Genomic DNA, 27,284 nt, shown 5'->3' with positions numbered 1-27,284 from the left:
AAGTGAGCAAGCAGGGGCAGAGAGAGAGAGGGACAGATGGTTGGAAGTGGGCTTTGCACTGACAGCAGCAAGCCTGATGCGGGGCTTGAATCCACAAACCATGGGATCGTGACCTGAACCAAAGTCAGACCCTCACATACTGAGCTACCCAGGCGCTCTCCCCGCTTTTTTTTAAGTAAGTTCTCTGGCCAACATGGGGCTTGAACTCACAACCCTGAGATCTAGAGTCACATGATCTACGGACTGAGCTAGGCAGGCCCCCCCCCCCCCAGTCTTTAACTCCTGAAGGAGGAAACTGAGGCTCGGGTCCACAAAGAGCTCGGCTGACTTGAAGGCCACTCCTTACCCCTGAGACACCCTACTGGTGGCAGAGGCTGCCAAAGAGCAGACTCAAGTTCCCTCCATAAGAGTGGCCTGGATGTCACAGGAGGGCCTCTAAGGATCCCTCTATTGAGCTGGGACCTCAGGCAGGGCAGAGGCACTGCCAGCACTGGTCTGGTGCAACTCCTCTACCTGCTCGGGCCCAGGTCCACCATGCAAACCAGAACCAGAGGCATAAAAAATAGTCTAATTTTGGAATAACAACTCATGACCAAGCTATAGCACAGCTTTTGAAAATCAAAAAATATTACACCTCTAGGCACAAAAATAAAAGCTGTTCCCCCAACAAAGACTCAGCACAGTTAACTTCGTGTAAGTGGAGAAATCTAGCTGAAGTCTGAATGGAAAAGTACCCATCACGTGCAGCCACTGAAGGAGGAGGACATGGGAAGGAGCAGGTGCCAAGTGGCCCCGGAATGGCCTTTGGCAGTCTGCGGTCGTGCTCACGGTGGTGGGGACTGGCATCCCACCGAGCCGTGGTTGCCACACTACAGATGGCAACCCCAGTTGTGTGATATGTGTGGCTGGGGGAGATCCTGTTTGAAAGAGGAACGGGATGAGTGGGAAACAGTAACCAGATGAGCCCTGTGTGGTTCCGTGGGGTATGAAGCCACGAGGGATGGACAGACTAGGGGACCGTCCCAGGAAGGTGCCAGGGCTAGGGAAGCAGAGGCAGGAGTAGGGAGGAAGATGGGCAGCCTGATTCCCTCTAAGCCAGTAGAGAGAACTGGGTTTGAAAACAGGGGATAGGGGTGTCTGGCTGGCTTAGTTGGTGGAGCATTCGACTTGATCTTGAGATTGTGGGTTCGAACCCCACGTTGGGTGTAGAGATTACTTAAAAATAAAATCTTAAAAGAAGGGGTAGAGAATCACGGTCGGGAAAGGCAGAGACACAGGCTGGCCGCCCCTCCCATGGTTCCTGATACCCTCCCCTTGGGTCCAGGGCCCAGACATCAACTGTGACTCAGCTGATGAAATGCAACCCCATGGCTCATTAATTAGGGAGCCTGCAATTAGCCTGTCTCAGGAACCAGGATCCTCCAGAGAGAACCCCTCTGTCCTGCCTTCCTCTCCCTCCCACCCAAAAGATGAGATCAGGCTTGGGGGGAATTTGGCCCCTGGGAACAAGGAGGGGCAGGGGAGCATGAACACCAGGGGAAATGAGATGCCAGGGCACGCGTTTATGCATGAGATGGCCTTGCAAATTGACCCTTGGTAATGAGACAACGGAAATGACAGTAGGCACCCCCACCCTGAAAGTTTCTGGGGGCAGGCTGGGTGCGGCTGGCTAGACCTGCCCCAACTTGGTCTGCGTAATGCTTGCAAGTCTGACCACCACAGCTCAGCCTTAGAGCCATCCGGTTCGGGGCCAAAGAAACAGATTCAGCAACCTAAATGCCATTTCACACCGGGCCGTTACTCAGCAACACCTCCTAAAATCCTCCCGTCCTGGCCACCTCCTGGCCACCTCCCATCCACCCCTTGTCCCCATCCCCAGGCCAACTTCCGGCCACCTCCCATCCTTCGTCCATCCCCTGACCACCTCCTGGCCACCTCCCGGCCACCTCCCGTCCCCTGGCTACCTCCCATCCACCACCACCCCGCCACCTCCCGTCCCCTGGCCATCCCCCCCGCCACCTCCCATCCACCTCCCACGCTACTCCTCTGCCGCCGTTCTGTCACCTCCCTTTCCAAGACTCCTTGGAAAAATGGATCTCAAGTCTTAGTCTTCGTCCTTTCCTCCTGACCTCATGCCCCTGTGACTATTCTGTTTTTATTTTTTAAGCTTATTTATTTTTAAGTAATCTCTACCCCCAACGTGGGGCTCAGACTCACAACTCTGAGATCAAGGGTCACACGCTCTTCCAACTGAGCCAGCCAGACGTCCCCACTGTGACTATTTTAAATGACCAGTTGCCAGTCAGAGTGCCAAGTGCTCCTCCATCCAAAGGGGCACGCTGTTCCTTCTCTCGACTCCGGATGGGCTTGTGGCTGCTTCGACCAATTGAGTGTAGCAGCCCTGACCCTGTGTGATTTCCGAGGCTGTCACAAAATGCCACAACACTCCTGCCTCATTTGCTGGAACACTTGCCAAGCCCTGGCTTGCTAGAACACTCCTGGAGCACTCTGGAAGCCGGAACACTTAAGAAGTCCAACTATCCCGAGGCCACCAAGCTGCAAAAAGCCCCACAGAGGGGCCACAGGTAGTACCACAGTACCACAGGTAATCCAGTCGGCAGTCCCAGCCCAGCCCAGCCTTTGGGTCACCCCAGCCCAGGTTCCCCGGGCACGTGAGCGAAGAAGTCGCCAGAGGACTCCAGCTCCTAGCCATGCACACATCCAGTCATTGTGGAGCAGAGAAAAGGTGTCCTTGCTGTGCCCTGCTGCAACAATGAAAAGATCCTAGACGGCTGTCCAGAGAGGGCTGGGGGGGGGGGGTTATGGCGAGGAGAAACCAGGAAGGCAAAGCCAGAGTCCTCCTCGGCAGAGAAAGGCGAAAGCCCAAAGACGTTCCTAGCCTAATACTCTGCATCCTGACACGTGTCTGTGCTCCTGGCACAGACAGAGGCACGTGACGCTCACTGGGGCTCGCCACTAAGTCAGTCATTTACCGAAGACCCTGTGTGGGATGCACTGGGTCCGGGGACCCACTGTAGAAAGGAACACTGTCTGGTGGCACAGAGGGACAGGGAAACACGTGAACCAAGCATTTTGGGGGTACCATGCCGACCCACAGGAGGAGGAGGAGGTCAGTTCTGCTAAGGTTAAGTTGGGGGGCAGGAAAGATGGGACTCTGGTTCTGATTTCAGAAAAATCGCTCCATGGATGTTTTTGGTGGGGGGAGGAATTCGCTCTGCAGCCTCCATTGCCCCTTCATAATACCGCCTTGGTTTTCCCTGAAGCCTCAGCTTCTTTCTCCATTGGATACAGTCTGAGAGAGCTTCATTCAGACACCTAGGGGATGGGCATAGGAGGCGAGCAAAGCCAGACTCCACTCCCCAGACCGTGAATCTGAGCAGAGGGACGAAGTCATCCCACGGTGGACGCCGGGCCCGTTCGGCCCCCGGATGCTGTGCACATTGCACATGGCTTACGGCTGACCTGTCTCTAAAGACCTGCCCTCGGCCAAGGGCAGCCACCTCACCAAGAAAATGCCTGGGAGATCCCCTCCCCCCACCCCAGCCCCCAACAACTAATACTCAGATATGTTAAAAAAAAAAAAAAAATCAACTCAAGGGCACCTGGGTGGCTCAGTCAATTTCAGCTCAGGTCATGATCTCACAGTTCGTGGGATCAAGCCCTGTGCTCCCTGCGCTGACAGCGCGGAGCCTGCTTGGGATTCTCCCTCCTCTCTCTCTGTCCCTCCCCCAACTCGAGTTCTCCTTCTCCCTCTCCCTCTCCCTCTCTCTCTCTCTTCTTTCAAAATAAACATCAGGAAAAAAAAAAAAAAATCAACCCCCTGGCCTCAAAGCAGGGCAACTCTGGAGCTGCCCGTGGGATCAGGCTGAGGCTAGACTCCAGCTGACCCACCTTTGCCTGGCTTCTTCCCCAGCCCAGTCCTGCTTCACTCACTCCCGAGAGCCCTCCCTCCTTCCTTCGGCAATCACGCGTGCAAAAGCCCCCATCTCAGGGGCTGCCGCCGGGGAGATCCGACACAGCCATTCCAGGAGTCCTTCCCAGGTTCCTGTTTCATGATCCTCCAGAAACAGTTTCTGAGCCCCGGGTCTCCAGCTTTCCCTTACATTATGAGCTCTCAGTAGCCTTTAAGTTCCTTTTGCTCAAATTTACCAAACCTTGTTAGAGAACACGGAACCAGGAGTAGAGGGCTGGCGCCAGACTCTCAAGAACATGAGGGGCATGTCGGAGTGTCCAGAAAGGGCCAGAAGATAGTGAAACTGACATGCACATTCTGGTTTGGACCCCGCTGCCCTGTGGCAGGTGGGGGATGAAGCAGCTGGGTCGTTGGAGTCCGTGGCCTCCTGAGGGCAGAGTTCTGACAGATTCTGGTCTGCTACCACAGGATTTCAGGGTTTTAGGGCTTCAAGGACCAGTAAGGCCTAAGAGAAGGGCCTTGGCCCTGGCCTCATGCCTTAGAGGGTCTATTCTGACCCTCCTCTGGGTGAGACCAGGGGACATACCTGCCTTGAATGGGTACCCTGGGGGCTGTGCCCTGGAACACTCTGTTGTTCCCATGATTGTTTCTGGAGGAGCTGGAGGAGTCCTTTCCTCTGGGTCTGTGCTCAGGGGGACCCACTTGAAGTGCGCAAACATGTCTGCGTCGTGGCAAGAGGAGGAGGTTTGTCAGCCTCAAGGGCAGAGCGCCCACCTGTGTGCATGTCCCTGGGGATGTGGGACAGAGCCAGGCTGCAGGGAGAGGTCAGCTCCCCCGCCGCCAACTCTGCGGCCGGAGTCCCAAGAGCAGGAGACTCCAAATTTGAACCGGGGCTTCCAGATCATTATGAGCACATACGTGTCAAGGTAAGATGACAGAACATGCATTATTTAACATTTTGTCAGCCTGACCTACAACCTGGTTCAGTAACTCTGTTATTGCCTAGCTGTGCGACCCCGGAGGACAAGACACTGAGGTTCTTTGCGCCACAGGGTCCTGCCTCATGAAGTGGTCTATATGAGTCTACAAATCCCTCCCAGCCTGGGGCCTGCAGCAAACATGGTTACTGGCCAACAGCCACTCCCTCCTCTTCCTCACTAACAGAACCCCATTTTGTAAGGAGCCCGTGAACACACCCACCCCAGTTCTGGGGTGAACCTCTGCTGGCCTAACACACAGCCAGTTTCTTGCCCAGCCTGGAGGAGCTTGGGAGTGGGGACCCCGGGTCCCCTGAGGGTCCCTGAGAAGGGAAAAGCTCAGAGGAGGGAACCATTTTGTGGCGGCCCTCCTTGCCATGAGGAGAGACACCCAGACATGTGGAGGGTGCCAGAAGGGTATAAGAAAGCCCTGGGTGACCCCTGAGCCAGCCACAAGACCACCGACCTCCAACTTTGAATCCTAGTACATAGTAATGTCTTGGTGAGTCAGCCATAACTGGCCAATTATGAGACAGTGGAGTGGTGAAGGACACAGACCCTGGGGCCCAGTTCTGCTGTCTTGTTTTGTTTTGTTTTGTTTTGTTTTAACTTGTGCCTCCTTGGGCAAGTCACTCAACCTCTCTGTCCCTGTCTCCTGTCAGCAACGGTCAATAAAAAAATACTTCCTCCTTTCTTAGGGTTTTATGGGGCTAATGAGTGTGAACAATTTGGCCCCATGATGGCATAGCTCACTGATGTGGAAGTCTGTGTTGTCCTCTGTGGGTCAACAGGTCCTATAGCCTGTGTGTCCTGTGCCGTGTCCTTACCACACCGAAGGACTGAGGCACCGAAAGAATATTCTAGAAGCCTTCCCGGCACCTTGGCCTCTGCTTCCCGCTCTCCCTGCGGTGCACCCCTTTCTCAGACAGGAGCGCGGGGCCTGGCCGGGTCCCCAGGGGCGCCCCCCACCCCGCTGGCCTGGCGGGGCCGCAGGAGCCTCGCTCATGCGGCTCTCAGCAGTCAGGGCACGGCTCTTGCCGCCGCTGGGTCCCCGAGGCCCTCGGGGCCTCTTCCTGTCTTCCTTTCGGTCGCCCCGCAGGGCTCCTGGCCTTCCCCTGGGCTGCTGGGCGGCAGGAGGCGGGATAGAGCAGGGGACAGCCTCTGTGGGCCCAGGGGTGGCAGCCTTTGACCCCAGCAGGGACACACAGCCAGGCCACCGCGGGAGCTGAGCCCCCCAGAGGTGACTCCATCCATCCTGCCGCCACAAGATTTTAACACTGGAGAGAGTGTCAAAAATACGTCTCCTAGTTTATTTTGCCTCTTATTTAGGTTGTTTTTTGCAAATTAGACTTTTTTTACGAGGGCTTTTCATGTCTGACTCCTTTAGGCTTAACGTAACCCCCTGTAGACATCTGATGAATATTCGCACTGAGCGCTCCCCATGAGTGTTTCCTCCTACTCGTGGCGTGGATGCATCTCAGCTCCACACCTGTCTGCCTGAAGCCCAGCATTTTCTCCCGTTGTCCTTGCTCAGTGTGTCGTCTGGGATTCAATTCAGTAAGCAGTTTGTGTTCACTGCTGTTCACCTCTTCACAGTTGACAGGGCATTTGTGCGTCTACACTGCTGAGGGTCCTCGAGTCACACTTGCGGAAAACAGGTGAGGAGGGGGAGGGACAGACTTACTTCCGACAGCAGAGTCCCTTAGAAGAGGAAGAGGAAGCCAACCCCTTCCAACAGGTAGCGTGCATGTCACGTGGTACAGCCACCGGGTTGATCTTGAGAAGAGGAGAATAAGAAACGAAGAAACGAGCAGAGGGACCGGGGCAGTTAACTGTTACCTGTTCTCAGAAAAGAGGGTCTAATGGTGAGGAAGTCCTTTAAAGAATATTCTGAGATTCGAGGGGCGCCCGGGGGGCTCATCCGGTGAAGCGCCCGGCTTCGCTCAGGTCATGATCTCAACAGTTGGTGAGTTCAAGCCCCGCGTCAGGCTCTGTGAGGACAGCTTGGAGCCCTGGAGCCTGCTTCGGATTCTGTGTCTCCCTCTCTCTCTGCCCCTCCCCAGCTCATGCTCTGTCTCTCTCTCTCTCTCTCTCTCTCTCTCTCAAAAATTAAAAAAAAGAAAAGAAAAATAAATAAATAAAAATTACATGTGAATAAAGATCCATGAGCCCAGGTGTAGGAAATGTAAGGATAGAGAAAGTGTGAAAAAGCAGATTTGAAAAGGGAACATATAAGGGAAATGTAGGAACATGGAGTGTCCAGAAGGTCCATGTGACATGTGACGTGATATACGTGAAATGCCAGTCAGCACAGTAACAAGACTTTTTCTAGCCCACGTGTGTTCCAAGAAGATGGATATAAGGAGAAGCAGGCCTTCCAGCTTCTCAAGGGAGATGGTGCTTGGGGTCTTTAAGGGGGGCCTTGGTGTGAGAGGCAAGTCCTAGAGTGATCGTCTGGGTAGACATGACTGGTTGGGACATGAGTGTCCTGGCCTGTGTCAGGGCCTGACCCCTTCAGTTAGTGTAGTGCCATCCATTTTCAGATGACAACTCAGACCTGAAGTGCGGGGAGGGTAAGGTGCTGGGCCAAGACCACAGAGCTGGCCTCCACCAGGCCTGTGGCCTCCACAGCCCAGTGTCTCAGGAGGCAATAATTTAGACCCAGCTTCTCTCTGGGCCCCATGAATGGAATGAAAATGTTCCTGCTGGGTTAACCCAGAAAGCTACTCTCTCTGGAAAACTCTCTTCAGTTTTTAATAAGAATAAAGGCATTAATAATACAATACTATTGGGGCACCTCAGTGGCTCAGGCGGCTAAGCATCTGACTTTGGCTCAGGTCATGAGCTCATGGTTCATGAGTTTAAGTCCCATATTGGGTGAACCCTGTTTCTCTCTCTCTCTCTCCCCCTCTTGCTTTCTCTTTCTCTCTGCCCCTCGCTTACTTGTGCCTCTCTCTCTCTCAAAAAGAAAAAAAAAAAAAAACAAACTACAATACTGTTATTAATTAGCTTTACGATGGTGCAGGACTTTTCTAAACCTCTTATGTAGTACATTATTTCAGTCCTCACAACCCTGTGAGGTGTATCCAGTATCTTCCCGACCTCACACTGGAAGAAAGTAAGGCACAGAGAGGTCGGGTAACCTGCCCAAGTCATGACGCTTTGAGAGGCCAGATTCTTTTTTTTTTTTAATTTTTTTTCAACGTTTTTTATTTATTTTTGGGACAGAGAGAGACAGAGCATGAACGGGGGAGGGGCAGAGAGAGAGGGAGACACAGAATCGGAAACAGGCTCCAGGCTCCGAGCCATCAGCCCAGAGCCTGACGCGGGGCTCGAACTCACGGACCGCGAGATCGTGACCTGGCTGAAGTCGGATGCTTAACCGACTGCGCCACCCAGGCGCCCCGAGAGGCCAGATTCTTGACAGGCCATTGGCTCCAGAGTCCTCACCGTCCCTCAAGGGATGTTCCTGAAAAGCCTGGCATCAGGTCCTGAGTGTGGTGGTTCCCTCCCTGGGACACTGGAGCCCCTCCAGCACTTGGTGGGGAGAAGGCAGTCAGAGCTTTCCCGCGGCACCCAAAGAGGAGGCGAAGAGTCTGGGGTTAGAAGAGCTGGGGGCTGAGTAAATCCTGAAAGGACTCATGTGGCTAGCCTGGGTCCAAGGACGGGACGGGCACTCCGGTGGCCCAGGAGAGGGAGGCTTTAGTCCCTTCATCCCACGAGCCTGAGGTCACCAACCCAAGTCTGCTTTCTCAGGCTGGGCTCATTTGGCTGTGGCTCCTCCCATCCCCCAACAAGAAAACTTCCGTGCCCCTACTTCCACCCAAAGCCTGAGATGGTACCTGCCCTGGTCCCCATATGCTCCTTATAGGGGTAGGGATTGGGGCAGGTGGCTCGCCCCTCACCTCTGAACCTTACTGGGTTTGGATTTCTCCTTTCCTCCACAGAAACTCCCTTACCTCCATATTCCCACCTGAGAGGGGAGTAATGGGAACGTGCCAAGAAGCTGTCCTTGAGGTCTCCAGCCTCTGAGTCCCTGAACCCTGCTCCGGGTGTGTGTTTGGGGTGTGTGTGTGGGGGAGTGTCCCCAGCTTCCCCTGGGAGCCTATCCACTCACCCCGTCAGTCCGGATTCCATGTTGGTCCCTCTGCCTGGTCCATGGCAGCCATTTCCTTTTCTGGTGCAAAGCCCTCTGTCTGCACCACCTTGGGTCTGTGCCGTCCTTGGTCATTTTTCCTCTCACAAGGCTAACCATCCTCATGGTGTTCTACACACCTGACTGTCCCCTGTCCCAGCACTCCTGGGCTGGGGCCTGACCCTGCTCCTTACATACCAGCCACTCGGGCCTCCCTCACCACTTTCTCAGGGGGCCTTGTCTGGGCACAGGCTCACTGACCCCTAGCCTCTTCTGGGCTGCCGGAAAGATTGGGGACGGTCTCCTAGAGACCCCCTCACATCTGTCCCTCTTCCCAGGTCCAGAGAGCCACAATTACAGTCACTGCAGCTCCTGTCACATCGCAGCCACACGGCTGCCAATGACAGCACAGAGGCTGGCACCCCTCCCCCACAGGCCCCCACAGACAGGTCCACGTGCGTCCCCAGATGCCTGAATCACTGCTGACGGTTTGGGACCTGGAGGCCGTGGGCTCGTGGGGAGCCACTGGGGAGGGGGGTGGCGGCCACGTCGTCTCCCAGGAACACCTGCGGACATAAATAGGCAGCGAGCGAAGGCAGCCCAGCACAGTCCGCACAGCGGCCCCACACACTGTGCCCACCTGCTCCAGGATGCCGGACACCATGCTATCTGCCTGCTTCCTGGGCCTGCTGGCCTTCACCTCCGCCTGCTACTTCCAGAACTGCCCGAGGGGTGGCAAGAGGGCCATGTCTGACCTGGAGCTGAGACAGGTAGGACTGTGGCCCATCTCAGGGCTGCATGGAGGGGGCAGAGCCCTAGGGCTGGCATCTAGTGCAGGAGCTGGGAGGGAAGGAAGTCATGGGGGAGGCAAGGTTTTAGGGGACCGGTCCAGAAGAAGGGAGGCTTGACATGGCTGGGCAGAGGGGGCCAGGCTGCCGGGTAGGCTAGGACGGGCTACAGGACTTCCTAGACACTATCTCCAGCCAGGCAGGGGATGCAGGAAAGACAGCTGTTTCCCCGGTCCATGAGACCTGGGCTTGGGGCCGGTCCATGAGACCTGGACAGCGAGGCCTCCTCTGTGCCCATGGGGACCTTGCAGCCCCAACAGGCTCTGTCCCAGCCAGGATTGGAGGCTTTCCCATCCAGCCTTCAGCCTCTGCTGGCTACAGGCCCCCCCCCAAGCCTCACACAGAAGCTGGCCATTATTCTGAGCTCATTCGAGTGAGGGTGCCACTTCCTTCCAGGAAGTTCTGCTGGGTACCAAGCCCAGTTCTCCTGTGCTGCACGACCAGTAGATTCCCTTGTATCCATTCCCTTCCATTTCCATTGGAAGGAAATCCAATCAGCATGCCCAGTTCTGCCCAGGCCACAGGTGGCTAAATTTTGAGCCACTGAACAAACTAGAGTGGATAGGGAGCAGCCCCCACAGACTACCCTTCTCTCTGCTTGGCACCTTTGGAAGCCTGAGTCACCAAGGGGCCTCATGCTCTCCCTGGGTCTCCGGCTCCTTTCACCCACAGTCCACAGAGGTGAGCAGAGGTCAGGGCCCAGAGAGGCCCACCAGCTTGCTGCGATGGGACAGGAAAGGGGAGGAAGGGCCTGGAAGTGTTCTGGGCATGGCATGACGCTCTCTGCTAGGGGCGTGGGTGCTGAAGATCAAGTTTGAGTGAGGGCGCGGGAGAAGGGCTGAGTTATGGGAAGGGCGGTGGGCAGCTGAGAAGGGTGCACACCACTGATGGCTCCAGAGCTGAGAGGGAGGGTGTCTTCCGTGTAGCCCGGGGGTGGGGGTGGGGTGGGACAGGGAGGGTGCTGAGGGCTGTCACTGAGTGCGGTATCCTCAGTCACCTGAAAACCAAGGGGGTTTAGTGGACGTGCGCCCCCGCCGGTGACCGCGGCCCCTGCACACCCCGGGCCTCGCAGGGCCCGCGCTCACCCCCCGCCCCCCGCCCTCCCGCCAGTGCCTCCCCTGCGGCCCCGAGGGCAAAGGGCGCTGCTTCGGGCCCAGCATCTGCTGCGGCGACGAGCTGGGCTGCTTCGTGGGCACGGCCGAGGCGCTGCGCTGCCAGGAGGAGAACTACCTGCCGTCGCCCTGCCAGTCGGGCCACAAGCCGTGCGGGAGCGGGGGCCGCTGCGCCGCCGCGGGCATCTGCTGCAACGACGGTGCGCTGCCGGGGCTGCCCGGGGGCGGCGGGGGCGGGGCCGGGGTCCAGGTGGGGTCGGTGCGGAGGTCCCGGTGGGCGCGGCCCCGGGGGTGGCGGGGACGGGGCCGGGGTCCAGGTGGGGGCGGTGCGGAGGTACCCGTGGGCGCGGCCCCGGGGGCGGGCGGGGGCGGGGCCGGGGTCCAGGCGGGGCAAGTCCGGCGGTCCCGGTGGGCGTGGCCCCGGGGGTGGGCGGGGTCCCGCGGGCCCCGCCAGGTCGATCTGGGTTGGTCAGCGGCGCGCTCTGCCCGTGCCCCCCGCAGAGAGCTGCGTGACCGAGCCCGAGTGCCGGGAGGGCGCTGGTTTTCACCGCCGCGCGCGCGCCAGCGACCGGAGCAACGGGACCCAGCTGGACGGGTCGACCGGCGCCCTGCTGCTGAGGCTGGTGCAGCTGGCTGGGGCGCCCGAGCCCGCGGAGCCCGCCGCACCCGGCGTCTACTGAACCGCCCACTCCCCCCTCCCGCCCCCGCAGTCCAGAAAATAAACCTTTTAAAATGCACCCGCGAGTGTCTGTTTCCGTCTCCAGGGGTGAGGAGGGGGGCAGAAGAGACGGTGGGGCGCGGACCCCCCCACCTCACCCGCCGCAACTAGTCCGGGATCTTTAAGGGAAGAGATCTTGGCTCTGCAGAGTTCTAGGGACCGGGCGACCGGGGGGGGGGGGGGGGGGGCGCAGAGCCAGAGCCGGGAGTAGGGCATCCTCTGGCAGAGGTATAGAAGTAAAGGCAAGGAGGAGAGAGACATTGGTGGACAAGATAGAGAGGACAGAGGAAGCCGAGATGGAGAGAGAGGGGTTGAGAGCCTCAGAAGGAAGCGCGAGAAAGGCCGAAGGGGAGGAGCCAAGGGAGTTCCAATCCCCATTTACATCCCAGGAGACTGAGGCACAGCTTCAGGGACCCACAAAACACCCCAGATTTCCAGTCTACTATTTCATTCAGGGTTGTGCCGTGTGTGTGTGTGTGTGTGTGTGTGTGTGTTGGGGGGGGGGGTGGCAAATCTCAGATACACCAGAGAGAGGGCCAGGTACTCTCTGTCCAGGAAAAAGCTAAGCAGGTCCCATGGGGGCCCTTCGGCCAGAGTGGGAGAGGGAGCCCACAGAGACCCTAACTACATGCCCCCCCATCCGTGCTGCCACACAGACCAACAAATAATCATGAGCCGCATTCCTTATGATCCTTGACCACAGTTACAGATGTAGACCCTGAGATACTCATTCAAAACCACAAACACAACAGACTCAACCGTGGACAGGTGCACACACTTAGGACCTTCCACCCTTGGACACATGCAACTTCAGGGAAGACGTCCACTGGCATTTAGCCTGTGCTATTCGGTGTCCCTATGTCCTTCTTTGTCCCCTCTATTCCTTTATCCCCTTTGCGCCTCACTCCCCTCTCTTTCCCCATCCTCCAGCTCCTTGGCCTACTCTTGCTTCTCTCCTTGTCCCATTACATCCCTCCCTTGCCCCTTCTGCCCTTTCACTCCCTCCGTCACCTCCCAGCCTTTCTCTCTGCTCCCTCTGTTCTCCACATCCTATCCTTGGGATTTCTTGCTCCAGAACTTGGGGTGAGAAGAGACTGCATCTCCTCTGGAATCTTCCACTTAGAGGCCAGGAGGGAGCAAAGACAGAAGTCACTCTGTGCCCTGACCCCAACACCCTACCTTGGGGCAAAGCCTTATGACTCAGCCTCAGTCAGACCTGGCCAGGTTCCGCGTGCCAAACCAAGGTCAAGTTCTTTTCTGGTCTTAGAGCTCCATTTGCTGTCACCCCTGACCTGGCTCAGTGCCCATCATGATTAAATGTAGAGGGAGGGCAAGAGCTGTGTGGGCTTTTATCCCTGCCATGGTCTCCTTCCTCTGCCCTGGTATGGCCCATCCAGGGTGGGTCCCAGGTCTTGGTAGGACTGTCTGTGGCAGGACCAGACCTAATAAGAATTTAGAAACCCTTCCTGACACAAGGAAGTGGAAAGAAGCAGCTGGTTTTTTTTTTTTAATTTTTTAATGTTATTATTTTTTTTTTTTCAACGTTTATTTATTTTTGGGACAGAGAGAGACAGAGCATGAACGGGGGAGGGACAGAGAGAGAGGGAGACACAGAATCGGAAACAGGCTCCAGGCTCTGAGCCATCAGCCCAGAGCCTGACGCGGGGCTCGAACTCACGGACCGTGAGATCGTGACCTGGCTGAAGTCGGACGCTTAACCGACTGCGCCACCCAGGCGCCCCAATGTTATTTATTTTTGACAGAAACAGAGACAGAATGCAAGTGGGGTAGGGGCAGAGAGAGAGGGAGACACAGAATCCGAAGCAGGCTCTAGGCTCCCAGCCGTCAGCACAGAGCCCGATGTGAGGCTGGAACTCACAGAGCTGTGAGATCATGACCTGAGCTGAAGTCAGACGATCAACTGAGCCACCCAGGCGCCCCGCAGCTAGTTTAAAAATGGATCATAGAGGGGCGCCTGGGTGGCTCGGTCGGTTGGGCGTCCGACTTCGGCTCAGGTCATGATCTCACGGTCCGTGGGTTCGATCCCCGCGTCAGGCTCTGTGCTGACCGCTCAGAGCCTGGAGCCTGTTTCAGATTCTGTGTCTCCCTCTCTCTCTGCCCCTCCCCTGTTCATGCTCTGTCTCTCTCTGTCTCAAAAATAAATAAACGTTAAAAAAAAAATTTAAAAAAATAAAAAAAAAATGGATCATATACCTAGATGTAAAACCTAAACTATAAAACATCCTTTTCTAAAAAATTTTTAAATGTTTTGTATTTATTTTTGAGAGCGTGTGAGAGAGAACAAGTAGGGGAGGAGCAGAGAGAGAGGGGGACAGAGGATCCGAAGCGAGCTCTGAGCTGACAGCAACAAGTCCGATGTGGGGCTCGCACTCTCACAAACCAAGAGATCATGACCTGAGCCAAAGTTGGATGCTCAACTGATTGAGCCACCCAGGAGCCCCCAAACTGTGAAACATCTTGAAGAAACTATGGAAGAAATGGTTCATGACCTTGAGCAACAACTCAACTCAAATATTTCTTTTTTTTTTTTAACATTTATTTACTTTTGAGAGACAGAATAAGACAGAGCACGAGTGGGGGAGGGGCGGGGGGGGGCACAGAATCCAAAGCAGACTCCAGGCTCTGAGCTGTCAGCACAGAGCCCGATGTGGGGCTTGAACTCACGGACCACGAGATCATGACCTGAGCCAGAGTCAGACGCTTAACCGGCTAAGCCACCCAGGTGCTCCTCAACTCAAATTTTTAAATGGGCAAAAGATTTGGGGCCCCTGGCTGGCTCAGTCAGTAGAGCATGCAACTCTTGATCGCAGGGTTGTGAGTTCGAGCCCCACGTGGAGTGCAGAGATTACTTAAAATCTTAAAAAAAAAAAAAATAGGCAAAAGATTTAAACAGATGTATAGCCAAATAACATATATAGGTGGCAAATAAACACATGTTAAGATGTTGAACAGCATTAGCTGGTGGGGAAATGCAAATTAAAACCACAATGAGACATTCATTACAATGACTTTAAAAAGTGCTAACAATACCAGGTACTGACAAGGATATGGAGCAACTGGGACTTTCGTATATTGTTGGTGAAGACGCAAAATCAGGCAACCACTCTGGAAAAATGTTCAATAGTTTCTCGTAAAGTTATGCTTTTGCTTACTGTTTAACCCAGCCAATCCCATCAGTCATCCCAGTGAAATGGAAATGTTTGGAATGGCTCTGCTGGTAATCAGCAAAACTGTGTAAGTTTGAAACAGGTGAGAATTTGAGTTAACCATCCTGAGTTAATTTTTGTATTGTCCAAGTTATGGGTTGCGGTTCGTTTTTGGCATCTGGGTAGTCATTTGTCCCTGCACTGCTTGTTCAAACGATGAGTCTTTCCCTTTTAGGTTGTCTTCGTAACTCCCACAAAATCATTTGACCATATCCACGTAGGTCTATTTCTCGACTCCTTTGTCAGTTCCATCGGTCTGTAGAGCTGTCCCTTCTTCACTACCAACTTGTCTCCAATATGATAGCTTTTTGTAAGTCTGGAAATCAGGCAGCATGACTCTTCCAACTTTGTTCTTTTTCAAAATTGGTTTGGGTAGGGGTGCTTGGGTGGCTCAGTCAGTTAAGTGTCCAACTCTTGGTTTCGGCTCAGGTCATGATCTCACAGCTTTCTGTGTTCGAGTCCCACATCGGGCTCTGTGCTGGCAGCGTGGAGCCTGCTTGGAATTCTCTCTCTCTCTGCCCCTCCCCTACTCATGCTGCCTCTGTCTCTCTCAAAATAAATAAATAAACTTAAAAAAATTTTTTTAGTCTTTTTTTGGATTATTTTTTATTTTTTATCTTTTTTAATATATGAAATTTATTGTCAAATTGGTTTCCATACAACACCCAGTGCTCATCCCAAAAGATGATTGGAATTACGTAGTAATAGAATTGTAACTATATTTTCCAGCTTCCTTTGCAGGGAGGTGTGTCCGTATGACCATGTTCTTGTTAATAAAATGTGAGTAGGGGCGCCTGGGTGGCTCAGTCGGTTAAACGTCCGACTTCGGCTCAGGTCATGATCTCGCGGTCCGTGAGTTCAAGCCCCGCGTCAGGCTCTGTGCTGACAGCTCAGAGCCTGGAGCCTGTTTCAGATTCTGTGTCTCACTCTCTCTCTGACCCTCCCCCATTCATGCTCTGTCTCTTTCTGTCTCAAAAATAAATAAACGTTAAAAAAATTTTTTTGAAAAATATGAGTAAAAGGGATAGTGAACTTGGGGTCTTATGACAGTGGGTGTGCCTCCACCCCACTCTTTCCTTTCCCACCCATTGGAATCCACAGCATCCTAGACTCAAGCATCAGACAATGATAAGGACGAGGAGATGCCAGAATTGCATGGCAGAAGAAATCTGGGTCCCTAAGTGATGGAATGGGACAGAGCCAGGAATGCTCATCTTAGGCTGATAAGAAACAGAGAAATAAACATCTACCCTCTAGAAGCCTCTAAAGCCTCCTTACCATTTCAGTGTTTTTATTACAGCAGCCTAACCTTAACCTTAACCAACCATAACCCCTGAATTCTGCAACGATTGAAAAGTGAAACAAAAGAACTTGGCCTATGGAAGCCACAATACCACCTTTATTATTGAGAGAGCTGATGTTAGAGAGTTTCTATCTGCTGGCGGGTGGGCTTTGTCAGGCCGATTAACAAGTTGGAGACAAGTTTACCGTCCCAGGCACAGGGAGCTGGACCTTCTTCCCAGGACTTTCCTGCTCCTTTGCTTTTCCATGCACTTACCATGATGACAGCGTGTGCTTCCCAGGCTGGCAGCCTGATCCCATGAGGCATCGGGAGATGAAGGAGTGGGCTTGTGCACGTGCACATTCCTTTCCCCTCAAATCATCCCATCAGCTACTCCCCCCTACCCTCCACCCCCCGCCCCTGCCGCCCCACCTCAAGGAGAATTACCTCAGGGATGCCTATAAGAAGGAAATAATCAGGAATGGGGGAAAAATATCCCCGACCTCTGCCCCATAGACAATCGTCTTTTATGATGCTTGAAAAACTTTTGGTAGATTTTCACGCCATTCCAGATTTAAAAACTAAATTACACTAAACTTAGGTATGGAAGAGAAGCAAGCTTGCTTAACCTATGCATACGGACCCTACAGAAAACAGAAATTGTGGCCCTTCAGCATCGCACCGCAGATCGTCGCTAATACAGCACGATGGGAAAATAAATTCACCGTAAATGTTCAGCGATGAAGTTGATGTTTATAGTTTTCAGACTGGGGCCCCTGGCTGGCTCAACCAGTGGAGCCCGCGGCTTAACTTTGGGGTCATGAGTTTAAGCCGCATGTTGCATGTTGGGCTTTGAGTTTACATAAAAAAACCAGGGGTGCCTGGGTGGCTGGTGAAGCGTCCGACTTCAGCTCAGGTCATGATCTCACAGTTGGCGAGATCGAGCCCCGAGTGGGGTTCTGTGCCGGTAGAGCCTGCTTGGGATTCTCTCTCTTCTCTCTTTCCCTCTCTCTCTCTCAAAATAAGTAAAATAAAATAGTGTAAATTAGGAATATGAATTATGTAAATAATAATACTAATTTGTAAAACAACAGCTGTGTGAGACTTTAGGACAAGAGTGTTCCAGTCTGAAAACCATGCTTTTTTTTAAAATTAGTTTTTTCTAATTTTTTAAAAGTTTATTTATTTATTTTGAGAGAGACAGAGACAGCGTGAGTAGGGGAGGGACAGAGAGAGAGGGAGAAAGAGAGAGAGAGAATCCCAAGCAGGCTCCACACCATCAGTGCACAGCCCATGTGGGGTTGAACTTTGAAAACCATGAGGTCATGACCTGAGCTGAAACTTACAAAACCACGAGGTCATTACAAAACCACGAGGTCATGACCTGAAACTGAGAGTCTGAAGCTTGACTGAGCCACCAAGGCGCACCCCTTTAATTTTTTTAAATGTTTATTTAATTTTGAGGGAGAGAGAGAGAGAGGAGAGCGAGAGTGAGCATGAGTGGGGGAGGGGCAGAGAGAGAGGGAGACACAGAATCTGAAGCAGGCTCCGGGTTCTGAGGTGTCAGCACAGAGCCCGACACGGGGCTCGAACTCAGGAACCATAAGATCCTGACCTGAGCGGAAGTCAGACGTTTAATCCACTGAGCCACCCAGGTGCCCCCTAAACAGACTCTTAACAATAGAGAACAAACTGATGGTTACCAGAGGGGAGGTTGGTGGGGAGATGGGGGCAATAGATGAAGGGGATTGAGTGCACTTGTCGATGAGCATTGGGTGATATATGGAACTGTTGAATCACTACATTGTACACCTGAAATTAATGTAACACTGTGTGTTAACTATACTGGAATTAAGGATAATGAATTTAAAAAAAAACATGACCACACACTGTTACCACGCATATGCAAACTCAACAATATATTAATATCATAAAACAGGCACTATTTAAATTTCCCCAAGTGTTCCATGACTACACTCTTTGAAATTAGTTGATATCTGAGCCTGTATTTTCCTTAAGGTACAAAAGAGAATTTTTTTATTTTTTTATTTTTATTTAAATTTTTTTAACATTTATTTATTTTTGAGACAGAGAGAGAGAGAGCATGAACAGGGAGGGTCAGAGGAAGAGGGAGGCATAGAATCTGAAACAGGCTCCACGCTCTGAGCTGTCAGCACAGAGCCCGAGCGGGCTCGAACCCACAGACCGCGAGATCATGACCTGAGCCGAAGTCGGATGCTTAACTGAGCCACCCAGGCGCCCTGAGAATTTTTTTTTTAAAGTAAGCTCTACTCCCAAAGTGGGGCTCGAAGTCATGACCCCTAGATCAAGAGTCACCTGTTCTACTGACTGAGCCAGCCAGGCACCCCACAAAAGAGAATATTGATCCTGGTTGCCCTTCTACCTTTTTATTTTCATTTTCTTTTTTTAAATTTTTTTTTTAACGTTTTATTTATTTTTGAGACAGAGAGAGACAGAGCATGAACAGTGGAGGGTCAGCGAGAGGGAGACACAGAATCTGAAACAGGCTCCAGGCTCCGAGCTGTCAGCACAGAGCCTGACGCGGGGCTTGAACTCACTGACCGTGAGATCATGACCTGAGCCGAAGTCGGCCGCTTAATCGACTGAGCCACCCAGGCGCCCCTATTTTCATTTTCTTATGTTTTTATTTTCCTGAACTTCTTGTAGAGAATGGGTCCCAATTTCTTTTTATTATATTTGTTATAAGTAGAAACTGGATTTTGTGTATGTCGCCTAGCGTAGCCTTGCCTGTTTGGTCACATATTAAAGTAATATTTTGTACTAAATTCCTTTTCTCTATATTACTGCTACGACTATACGTTTTTTGAAATTATGTGTAGGTGGGCATATTCTCTAGGAATTTCACTTCCGGGTAGAAGAACAAAGAATAGTTACACAAAGTGGGAACCACTGCCCTGGACAAGCCCCCAAGCACTTTGGAGGTCTGAAGGGGTCATTCTGGCGAGGACCAAAGGCCGTGGGACTGAGCAGCCAAGAAGAATGGAGAATGACACCCAGCTTGCTTCTGTGCCGGTGGGGCCACTGGACCCAGCTTGACGCCACCTCTGGGACAAACTCAGGAAAAGAGGCGTCAGTCTGACCCTGTGTTTTGAGGCAATAAAATAGTATCGACCTTTGGATTCTTGGGAAGAGTGGGACAGCAAAGTGGGTGCCTGAGTGGGTGAGGGGACCTGAGCTCTCTCCCAGGGTGGGGACAGCTGGGCTGGCACCCCAGGACACTCAGGGGGAACGAGTGAGGTCCCAGGGGGAGATCCCAGACTTCCTGCTAAGGTGGCAGGGGGTACTCTCCAGCTCGGGAAAGCACAAATCCGTTCCCACACGTCTCTAGTTGAGGAGCTCGGTCACCTCTAGCCGCAGCCCTCCCTGGCTGTGTGGTTTCTGAGGGACACAGAACTCTGTGACTGTCCTCAAATACCCAGCTAGTGCACCGAGTCCTTCCTCATGGTTGGTTTAAATGGGACTCCGCTTTGAGTTATCTCGTGTCCCTTTTGATGTCTAATCCCCCCAGATGTGGGGTCAAAGGAGGGGCTAGTCTCATGGCCTCAGCAAGGACCGCAGTCTATACAGTGGAATATTACTCAGCCATGAAAAGGGTGAGATCTTGCCATTTGTGCCAACGCGGATGGACCTAGAGGGTATTATGCTAACTGAAATAAGACAGAAAAAGACAAACACCGTATGGTTTCACTTATATGTGAAATCTAAAACAAAACAATAAACTAAAAAAACAAACAAAAAGAACCACAGTCCAGGTTGCTGTAAGCCACTGGGATTTTCAAAAGCCTCATCTCTATTCTTCTTACACATCTTAGCAATAATGATCTTTTTTTCATTTTTAAAATGAATATTTATTCAAATGCGATATGCATATAAAATATAAAAATACATTCAAATATGATATACATATAAAAGTTAGCAAATCACATGCACATGTTAAGTTTTCGGAAAATGAACACACCTGTTTTACCAGCTCCCAGACCAGGAAAAGAGAGTATGACCAGAATTGCCCTTGGACCCCCTCCAGTCACCACCTCACCCAAGATTTTGCCTGTTTTCGTAATTTATAGTAAAAAAAAGTCTTACGGTCCGCTTCAGGGTATTTTTTTCTCTCTCCACCCGGTGAGACCCACATACTGCTGTGTGTGTGTGTGTGGGGGGGGGGGTGCTATGCAGACCTCCAGTGTGGAAGAAAGCCCTAGAAACTACACTTTTTCTTTTTTTTTTTAAATTTTATTTTTTTCAACTTTTTTTTGGGGGGGGACAGAGAGAGACAGAGCATGAACGGGGGAGGGGCAGAGAGAGAGGGAGACACAGAATCGGAAACAGGCTCCAGGCTCCGAGCCATCAGCCCAGAGCCCGACGCGGGGCTCGAACTCGCAGACCGCGAGATCGTGACCTGGCTGAAGGCGGACGCTTAACCGACTGCGCCACCCAGGCGCCCCTGAAACTACACTTTTTCTAACGGCGATCTGTTGCTGTTTCCCTTGCAGGGGGGAGTGTGGCCGTGGACCTTCTGAAACTGCTCGGGTGAGTGACCGCATGTTTTGGGAAAGAGGAATTAGGCCGTCTTGGTTCCCAAAAGGGTTTTGGATCCAGGAATGGCCGAGAAATAGGTCGAAGATTCTGTTTGTTGGCGGCTTTTGTGTTTTGCGGTCATTCTGTGGCGGTGGGCTCCCAGGAGTCCCTGGCCCGCGGGGTCCCCAGCACTGCCAAGTTCCTCAGCCGCACAGGCAGAGGCAGGCCTGCTGGGTCCTCGGCAGCTCGGCCACCTCTTCTGCGCACGAGTGGCCTCCGGTGGCCTGGAGTCCAGTTCCTCGGAAACGTGAAAGCCCTTCAGCTGCGAGGCCCCAAACCCAGCCCTCGGGTCGCGGTTCAAGCCTCCCTCCAGAGGTAGGGAAGTCATTCCCCCGCCACTGGCCGCCTCCCCTTCCTCTGGTTCCCTGTCAGCACCCCCGTCGTTTGGGTTCTTTGAAATGTTCCTGGTAAGGCCACCTGCTACAGGCCCCCAGCTCTGTTTGGAGCGGGAAGCTGGGGTCTGTTTCCGTCTCTCTCGTTCGCCAGCCGGTGCAGGACTTCGGCTGCGGGAACGGCGCGCCCCGAACCCCGGCCCTCCCGCTCGGAATTGCCCGGAGACGCAGGCCCCGCCAGGCGCGACCCTCGGGGTTCCCCCAGCGCCCTCCTTCCCGTTTCTGAAAACGAGACGCCAGACGAGTTGCAGGGGGAGAAAATTCTGCTTTATTTTATTTCATTATTTCTGGGGGTGGCTGCGGAGGGGCGAGGGGCGCGCTGCGCCGCTGTCCGGGCCGTCGGCTCAGCGCTGGGAGAAGGCGGCCTCGGCGTCGCAGGCGGGGTCGGCGCGGCAGCCGTCTGGAAGGACAGCGGGTCAGGGGCCGCCCTGCGCGGTCCCCTCCGGGTCCCGGGTCCTCGGCCTCTGCCCCCCCTTCGCGCCCCCGGCCCCGGCTCACCCGGGCTGCAGCAGACGCCGGCAGCGGCGCAGCGGCCCCGGGGGCCACGCCCACTGGGATTTCCGCACCAGCAGCACCTGGACTCCGCCCCCGGGGCCGCGCCCACCGGGACCTCCGCACCGCCCCCACCTGGACCCCGGCCCCGCCCCCGCCACCCCCGGGCAGCCCCGGCAGCGCACCGTCGTTGCAGCAGATGCCCGCGGCGGCGCAGCGGCCCCCGCTCCCGCACGGCTTGTGGCCCGACTGGCAGGGCGACGGCAGGTAGTTCTCCTCCTGGCAGCGCAGCGCCTCGGCCGTGCCCACGAAGCAGCCCAGCTCGTCGCCGCAGCAGATGCTGGGCCCGAAGCAGCGCCCTTTGCCCCCGGGGCCGCAGGGGAGGCACTGGCGGGAGGGCGGAGGATGAGCGCGGGACCTGCGAGGCCGGGGGCCCAGGCTCGGGGTGTGCAGGGCCCCCCCCCCGGGCGGGGGCGCACGTCCACTAAACCCCCTGGGGCCCCGGCGGGGCGGGCGGGGGCGGTGGGTCGCGGCGGGGGCTCACCTGGCGCACGTCGAGGTCCAGCGCGGCCCTCTTGCCGCCCAGGGGGCAGTTCTGGATGTAGCAGGCGGAGGTCAGCGCCAGGAGGCCGAGCAGGCAGCAGGCGAGGCCGGAGCCGGCCATGGTGTGGACACACTGGGTCAGGGGCGGCGGCTGCGGCGGCGACTCTCCAACCGGCCTTTTTATGGCTGGGGCCGCAGCAGGCGGAGCCCTGTCTAAGAGGGCCGCCGTATGACTGGTCACAGCGGGTCACTGCGGGTCAGGCCCCGGGCGCCCGGCGCGCCCCCTCATTTGCAGGGGCCTGGCCCTGTCACGGTCACCGCCTCGGCTAATGGACTGGGGGCAGGGGAGGCAGACAGTGAGGCCGTGCGGAGGAGGGTGGCCTGTGCGGTGACCTAGGGTGGGACAGGGAGTATGGGGGTCTGCGGCCCAACCTAGGACTGTGTAGCTCGTCTCCCAATACCTGGTGGATGGGTTACAGGGCAGACCCTTGGACCCCGCCAGGCTCCCCATCTGCCCTCTGCCCAGGCTGCAACACATCCTGTTTCCTCTGTTCCCGAGGTCCTTGATTGCTGAGCCCAAATTTCCAGGAACCCACTTCCACCCTCCCACCAGCACCCGCTTCCCTGCACCTGGAACTTGTATAGGGAAAGGCCTTTATTTTCTCTAACTTCTAACTGAAATTTAGCCTTTGCTTCAACCATGAGGTGGGCAAAGAACAAGTGGGATTTGCAACGCATGTGGCTTTGTCACAAATCAAAATGACAGATATTCTCCTATCACATTACAGCTATTGCAAATGTCTCCAAACATTGTTTAGTCTCATCATCACTTTGAAATTATGGCAGTTACTGGACGTTATCTAATGCTGCATTTATGTATTTATATTTTTAATATATATTTTAATTTTTTTATATCTAATGCTTTAAACAAGCATTGTGACTGTATCACAAATTTGTTTTAACGTTTTGATCTCTGAATATAAATATACTTGGTTTCTTTTGTAATCCTATGTCTTTTGTTTTATGCATTTAAAAAGAGTGCTTTTTTTTTTGCATTTTTAATATATCTTAAAATGAAAATAATTACAGATAAAGACAGACCGCCACAGTGGAAGGGATGTTGGTCAATGTCATGAACAAGGAGATGCTCAGAACCAATCCTTCTAGAAGGGACCTGCGGGGGTGGGGACCTGGGTGGCTGAGTTGGTTAAGAAATGGACTCTTGATTTTGGCTCAGGTCATGATCTCACAGATAATGAGTTCAAGCCCTGCATCAGGTTCTACGCTGACAGTGGGAGCCTGCTTGGGAGTCTCTTTCCCTCTCTCTGCCCCTCCCCTGCTCATGCTCTCTCTCTCAAAATAAATAAATAAACTTAAAAATAAATAAATAAGAAAGAAAGGACCTGCTGGGGCACCTGGCTGGCTCAGGCTAATGAGCATGCAATTCTTGATATCAGGGTGGTGAGTTTGAGCCCCACGTTGGGTGCAGAGATTACATATATATATATATCTTAAAAAAAAAAAAAAGAAAAGAAGGGAATTAGGGGCGCCTGAGTGGCTCAGTCGGTTGAACGTCTGACTTTTGATTTCCTCTCAGGTCATGATCTCTCGGTTTGTGAGTTTGAGCCCCATATGGGGCTCTAAGCCTGCTTGGGATTCTCTGTCTCTCTCTCTCTCTGCCCCCATCCCAATCACTCTCTATCTCTCTCTCTCAAGATAAATAAATAAACCTTAAAAAAAAAAAAAGAAGAAGAAGAAAGGACTTGCCACCCAGCTGCTGGGAGTGTGGTCAGCAGACAGCCTTTGGTGGCCACCCATCCAGGGCCTGTCTCAGCTGCAGAGAGCTGCCTGGCCCAAGGTCACACCCTTCCCTGGTGGCCCATATCCAATAACTGGTCCATTTTGGCCGAATGCCGGGCAACTATGAAGGACTATTTCCGTAACTCTCCATAAGGTCAACTGAGGCCTGCATACAAGTTCTCCCTCTACCTAATCCTGTTTTGACCCCTTCCCTCCCACAGGTGTGGGTCCCGAGGGCCCCTGGTAACGAATACCCAGCATGTTGGACGCCATCTCAGAGGGCTCCCTGGGAAGCCCAACTTGCCACTGCACAGAGGAAATGAGGCCAGTGTCAGAGCAGACTCAGTGGGCTCAGGCTCTACACGTAGGCTAGGATGGCCCCAGCTGCTCCGTCACTCTTGTGGACCCTCCTCAAAAAGGGTGCTGAGGCTGCTGGGGCTGCGCGGGTCACAGCGCCCGGCTGGCCCCGAGACACTTGTGTCAGCCGCCTGGCATGAGGAGCTGGTCAGGCTGACCTCATTACAGTCAGCGGCCAATCCTGTTTCTCACCCAAATCAGCCCATCGGTATTGCCGGGCTAGAAGGCCAAGGGCTTGACCCTGGAGGCAGCCCCAGAAGGGCCTCCTGCCTGTCCTTTGGGCACCCTGACCTCACCCAAGTTAACACATGCACATAAACTGCCCTCGCATAAAGGCTCCCCAGGGCTGGCATTCCTTCAGCTCATCAAGGCCTCCTCCTCCGAAGATGCACAGGGTCGCAGTGCAGATGCCTGAAACACTGGCGAACCAAACGGACAAAACTCCCCGCTCTCAGGGGCTTATATTCTAGCAGAGGAGGGGAGGCATTAAACAATAACCCCATTTCAGCAGGTTAGGAGGTAGCGAGTGCAGTAGAGAAAAAGGGGGGGCATGTTGCAATTTTTCTCAGGGTGCTCAGTCCAGGCCTCTTTGTGAAGGTAACAGCGGACAATTGGGCGTAAGGAAAGAAGGAAGCCGCGTGGCTATCTGAAAGGTGGCCCTGTTTTCTATGGTTACATAACAAATTACACCAGATTCGGCAGCTTAAAGCAGCACCCACTTATTTCCCACCCCCGCCCCCCATCCCCAGTTTCTGTGGGTCTGGGCATGGCTCAGCTGGGTTCTCTGCTCAGGGTCTCACAGGGGTCATGTCAAGATGGCAGCCAAGCTGCATTCCATCCCGGAGCCTGGGAGATTGTTGGCAGAATTAATTTGCTTGCAGCTGTAGAACTCATGGCTTGCTTCTCCAAGGCCAGAAACAGAGGGACAGAGATCTCTCTCTCTTTTTGGTGCTTCCAGTCTCTGAGCATAGGGAAACTTCTTTTAAAAGGATCACCTGATTAGGCCAGACCCACCAGGATCTACATTTTTGTTATTATTCTTTTTCTTTTAAATGTTTACTTATGTATTTAAAAAATTTAACATTTATGGGGCGCCTGGGTGGGTCAGTCTGTTAAGCGGCCGACTTCGGCTCAGGTCATGATATCACGGTTCGTGAGTTTGAGCCCCGCATTGGGCTCTGTGCTGACAGCTCAGAGCCTGGAGCCTGCTTCAGATTCTGTGTCTCCATCTCTCTCCACCCCTCCCCCCTGCTCATGCTCTGTCTCTTTCTCAATAATAAATAAATATTATAATGGCAGAAGAACAGACACTCAGATCAGTGGAACAGAATAGAGAACCCAGAAATGGACCCACAAATGTCTGGCCAACTAATCTTTGACAAAGTAGGAAAGAATATCCAATGGAATAAAGACAGTCTCTTCAGCAAGTGGTGCTGGGAAAACTGGACAGCGACATGCAGAAGAATGAACCCGGACCACTTTCTTACACCCTACACAAAAACTCAAAATGGATGAAAGACCTAAATATAAGACAGGAAGCCATCAAAATCCTCCAGGAGAAAGCAGGCAAAAACCTCTTTGATCTTGGCCACAGCAACTTCTTACTCAACACGTCTCCGGAGGCAAGGGAAACAAAAGCAAAAATGAACTATTGGGACCTCATCAAAATAAAAAGCTTCTGCACAGCGAAGGAAACAGTCAGCAAAACTAAAAGGCAACCGACAGAATGGGAGAAGATATTTGCAAATGACATGTCAAATAAAGGGTTAGTATCCAAAATCTATAAAGAACTTATCAAACTCAACACCCAAAAAACAAAGAATCCAGTGAAGAAATGGGCAAAAGACATGAATAGACACTTCTCCAAAGAAGACATCCAGATGGCCAACCGACACATGAAAAAATGCTCAACATCACTCCTCATCAGGGAAATACAAATCAAAACAACAATGAGATACCAACTCGCACCTGTCAAAATGCTAACATTAACAACTCAGGCAACAACAGATGTTGGCGAGGATGCGGAGAAAGAGGATCTCTTTGGCACTGCTGGTGGGAATGCAAACTGGTGCAGCCCTTCTGGAAAACAGTATGGAGGTTCCTCAAAAAATTAAAAATAGAACTACCCTACGACCCTGCAATTGCACTGCTAGGCATATATCCACGGGATACAGGTGTGCTGTTTCGAAGGGACACATGCACCCCCATGTTTATAGCAGCACTATCGACAATAGCCAAAGTATGGAAAGAGCCCAAATGTCCATCGATGGATGAATGGATAAAGAAGATGTGGTATGTATATATACAATGGAGTATTGCTCGGCAATCAAAAAGAATGAAATCTTGCCATTTGCAGCTACGTGGATGGAACTAGAGGATATTATGCTAAGCAAAATTAGTCATAGAAAGACAAATATATGACTTCACTCATATGAGGAATTTAAGATACAAAACAGATGAACATAAGGGAAGGGAAGCAAGAATCATATAAAAACAGGGCAAAACATAAGAGACTCTTAAATATGGAGAACAAACAGAGGGTTACGGGAGGGGTTGTGGGAGGGGGGATGGGCTACATGGGTAAAGGGCACTAAGGAATCTACTCCTGAAATCATTGTTGTACTATATGCTAATTTGGATGTAAATTTGAAAAAATAAAAAATAAAACAAGTTAAAAAACTAAAATAAATTAAAAAAAATAAACGTTATAAATTAAAAAAAAGTATTTAAAAAATTTAACATTTATTCATTTTTGAGAGACAGAGTGTGAGTGGGGGAGGACACAGAGAGAGAGAGAGAAAGAGAGAGAGAGTGCAAGTGGGGAAGGGGCACAGAGAAAGGGAGAGAGAG

General features: G+C 52.9%; 2 protein-coding genes across 2 annotated transcripts; one reads left to right on the top strand and one right to left on the bottom strand.

Moving 5' to 3' along the window:
* Positions 1–9,591: 9,591 nt before the first annotated feature.
* Positions 9,592–11,686, top strand: LOC122214951 (arginine vasopressin). The gene is made up of 3 exons (XM_042930159.1): positions 9,592–9,816; positions 11,005–11,206; positions 11,508–11,686. The coding sequence occupies exons 1-3, from the start codon at positions 9,697–9,699 to the stop codon at positions 11,684–11,686; spliced, it is 501 nt and encodes a 166-aa protein (XP_042786093.1). The 5' UTR covers positions 9,592–9,696.
* A 9,900-nt stretch (positions 11,687–21,586) lies between these two features.
* Positions 21,587–22,398, bottom strand: OXT (oxytocin/neurophysin I prepropeptide). Its single transcript, XM_042930158.1, has 3 exons — positions 22,279–22,398; positions 21,920–22,121; positions 21,587–21,642 (listed from the first exon to the last, which is right to left on the bottom strand). Exons 1-3 carry the CDS (start codon positions 22,396–22,398, stop codon positions 21,587–21,589), a joined length of 378 nt encoding a protein of 125 aa, XP_042786092.1.
* Positions 22,399–27,284: the final 4,886 nt, after the last annotated feature.

The sequence above is a fragment of the Panthera leo genome, chromosome A3 (genome assembly GCF_018350215.1).
Source record: "Panthera leo isolate Ple1 chromosome A3, P.leo_Ple1_pat1.1, whole genome shotgun sequence".
Classification (NCBI taxonomy): Eukaryota; Metazoa; Chordata; class Mammalia; order Carnivora; family Felidae; genus Panthera; species Panthera leo.
This window is presented reverse-complemented; position numbering and strand designations above follow the sequence as displayed.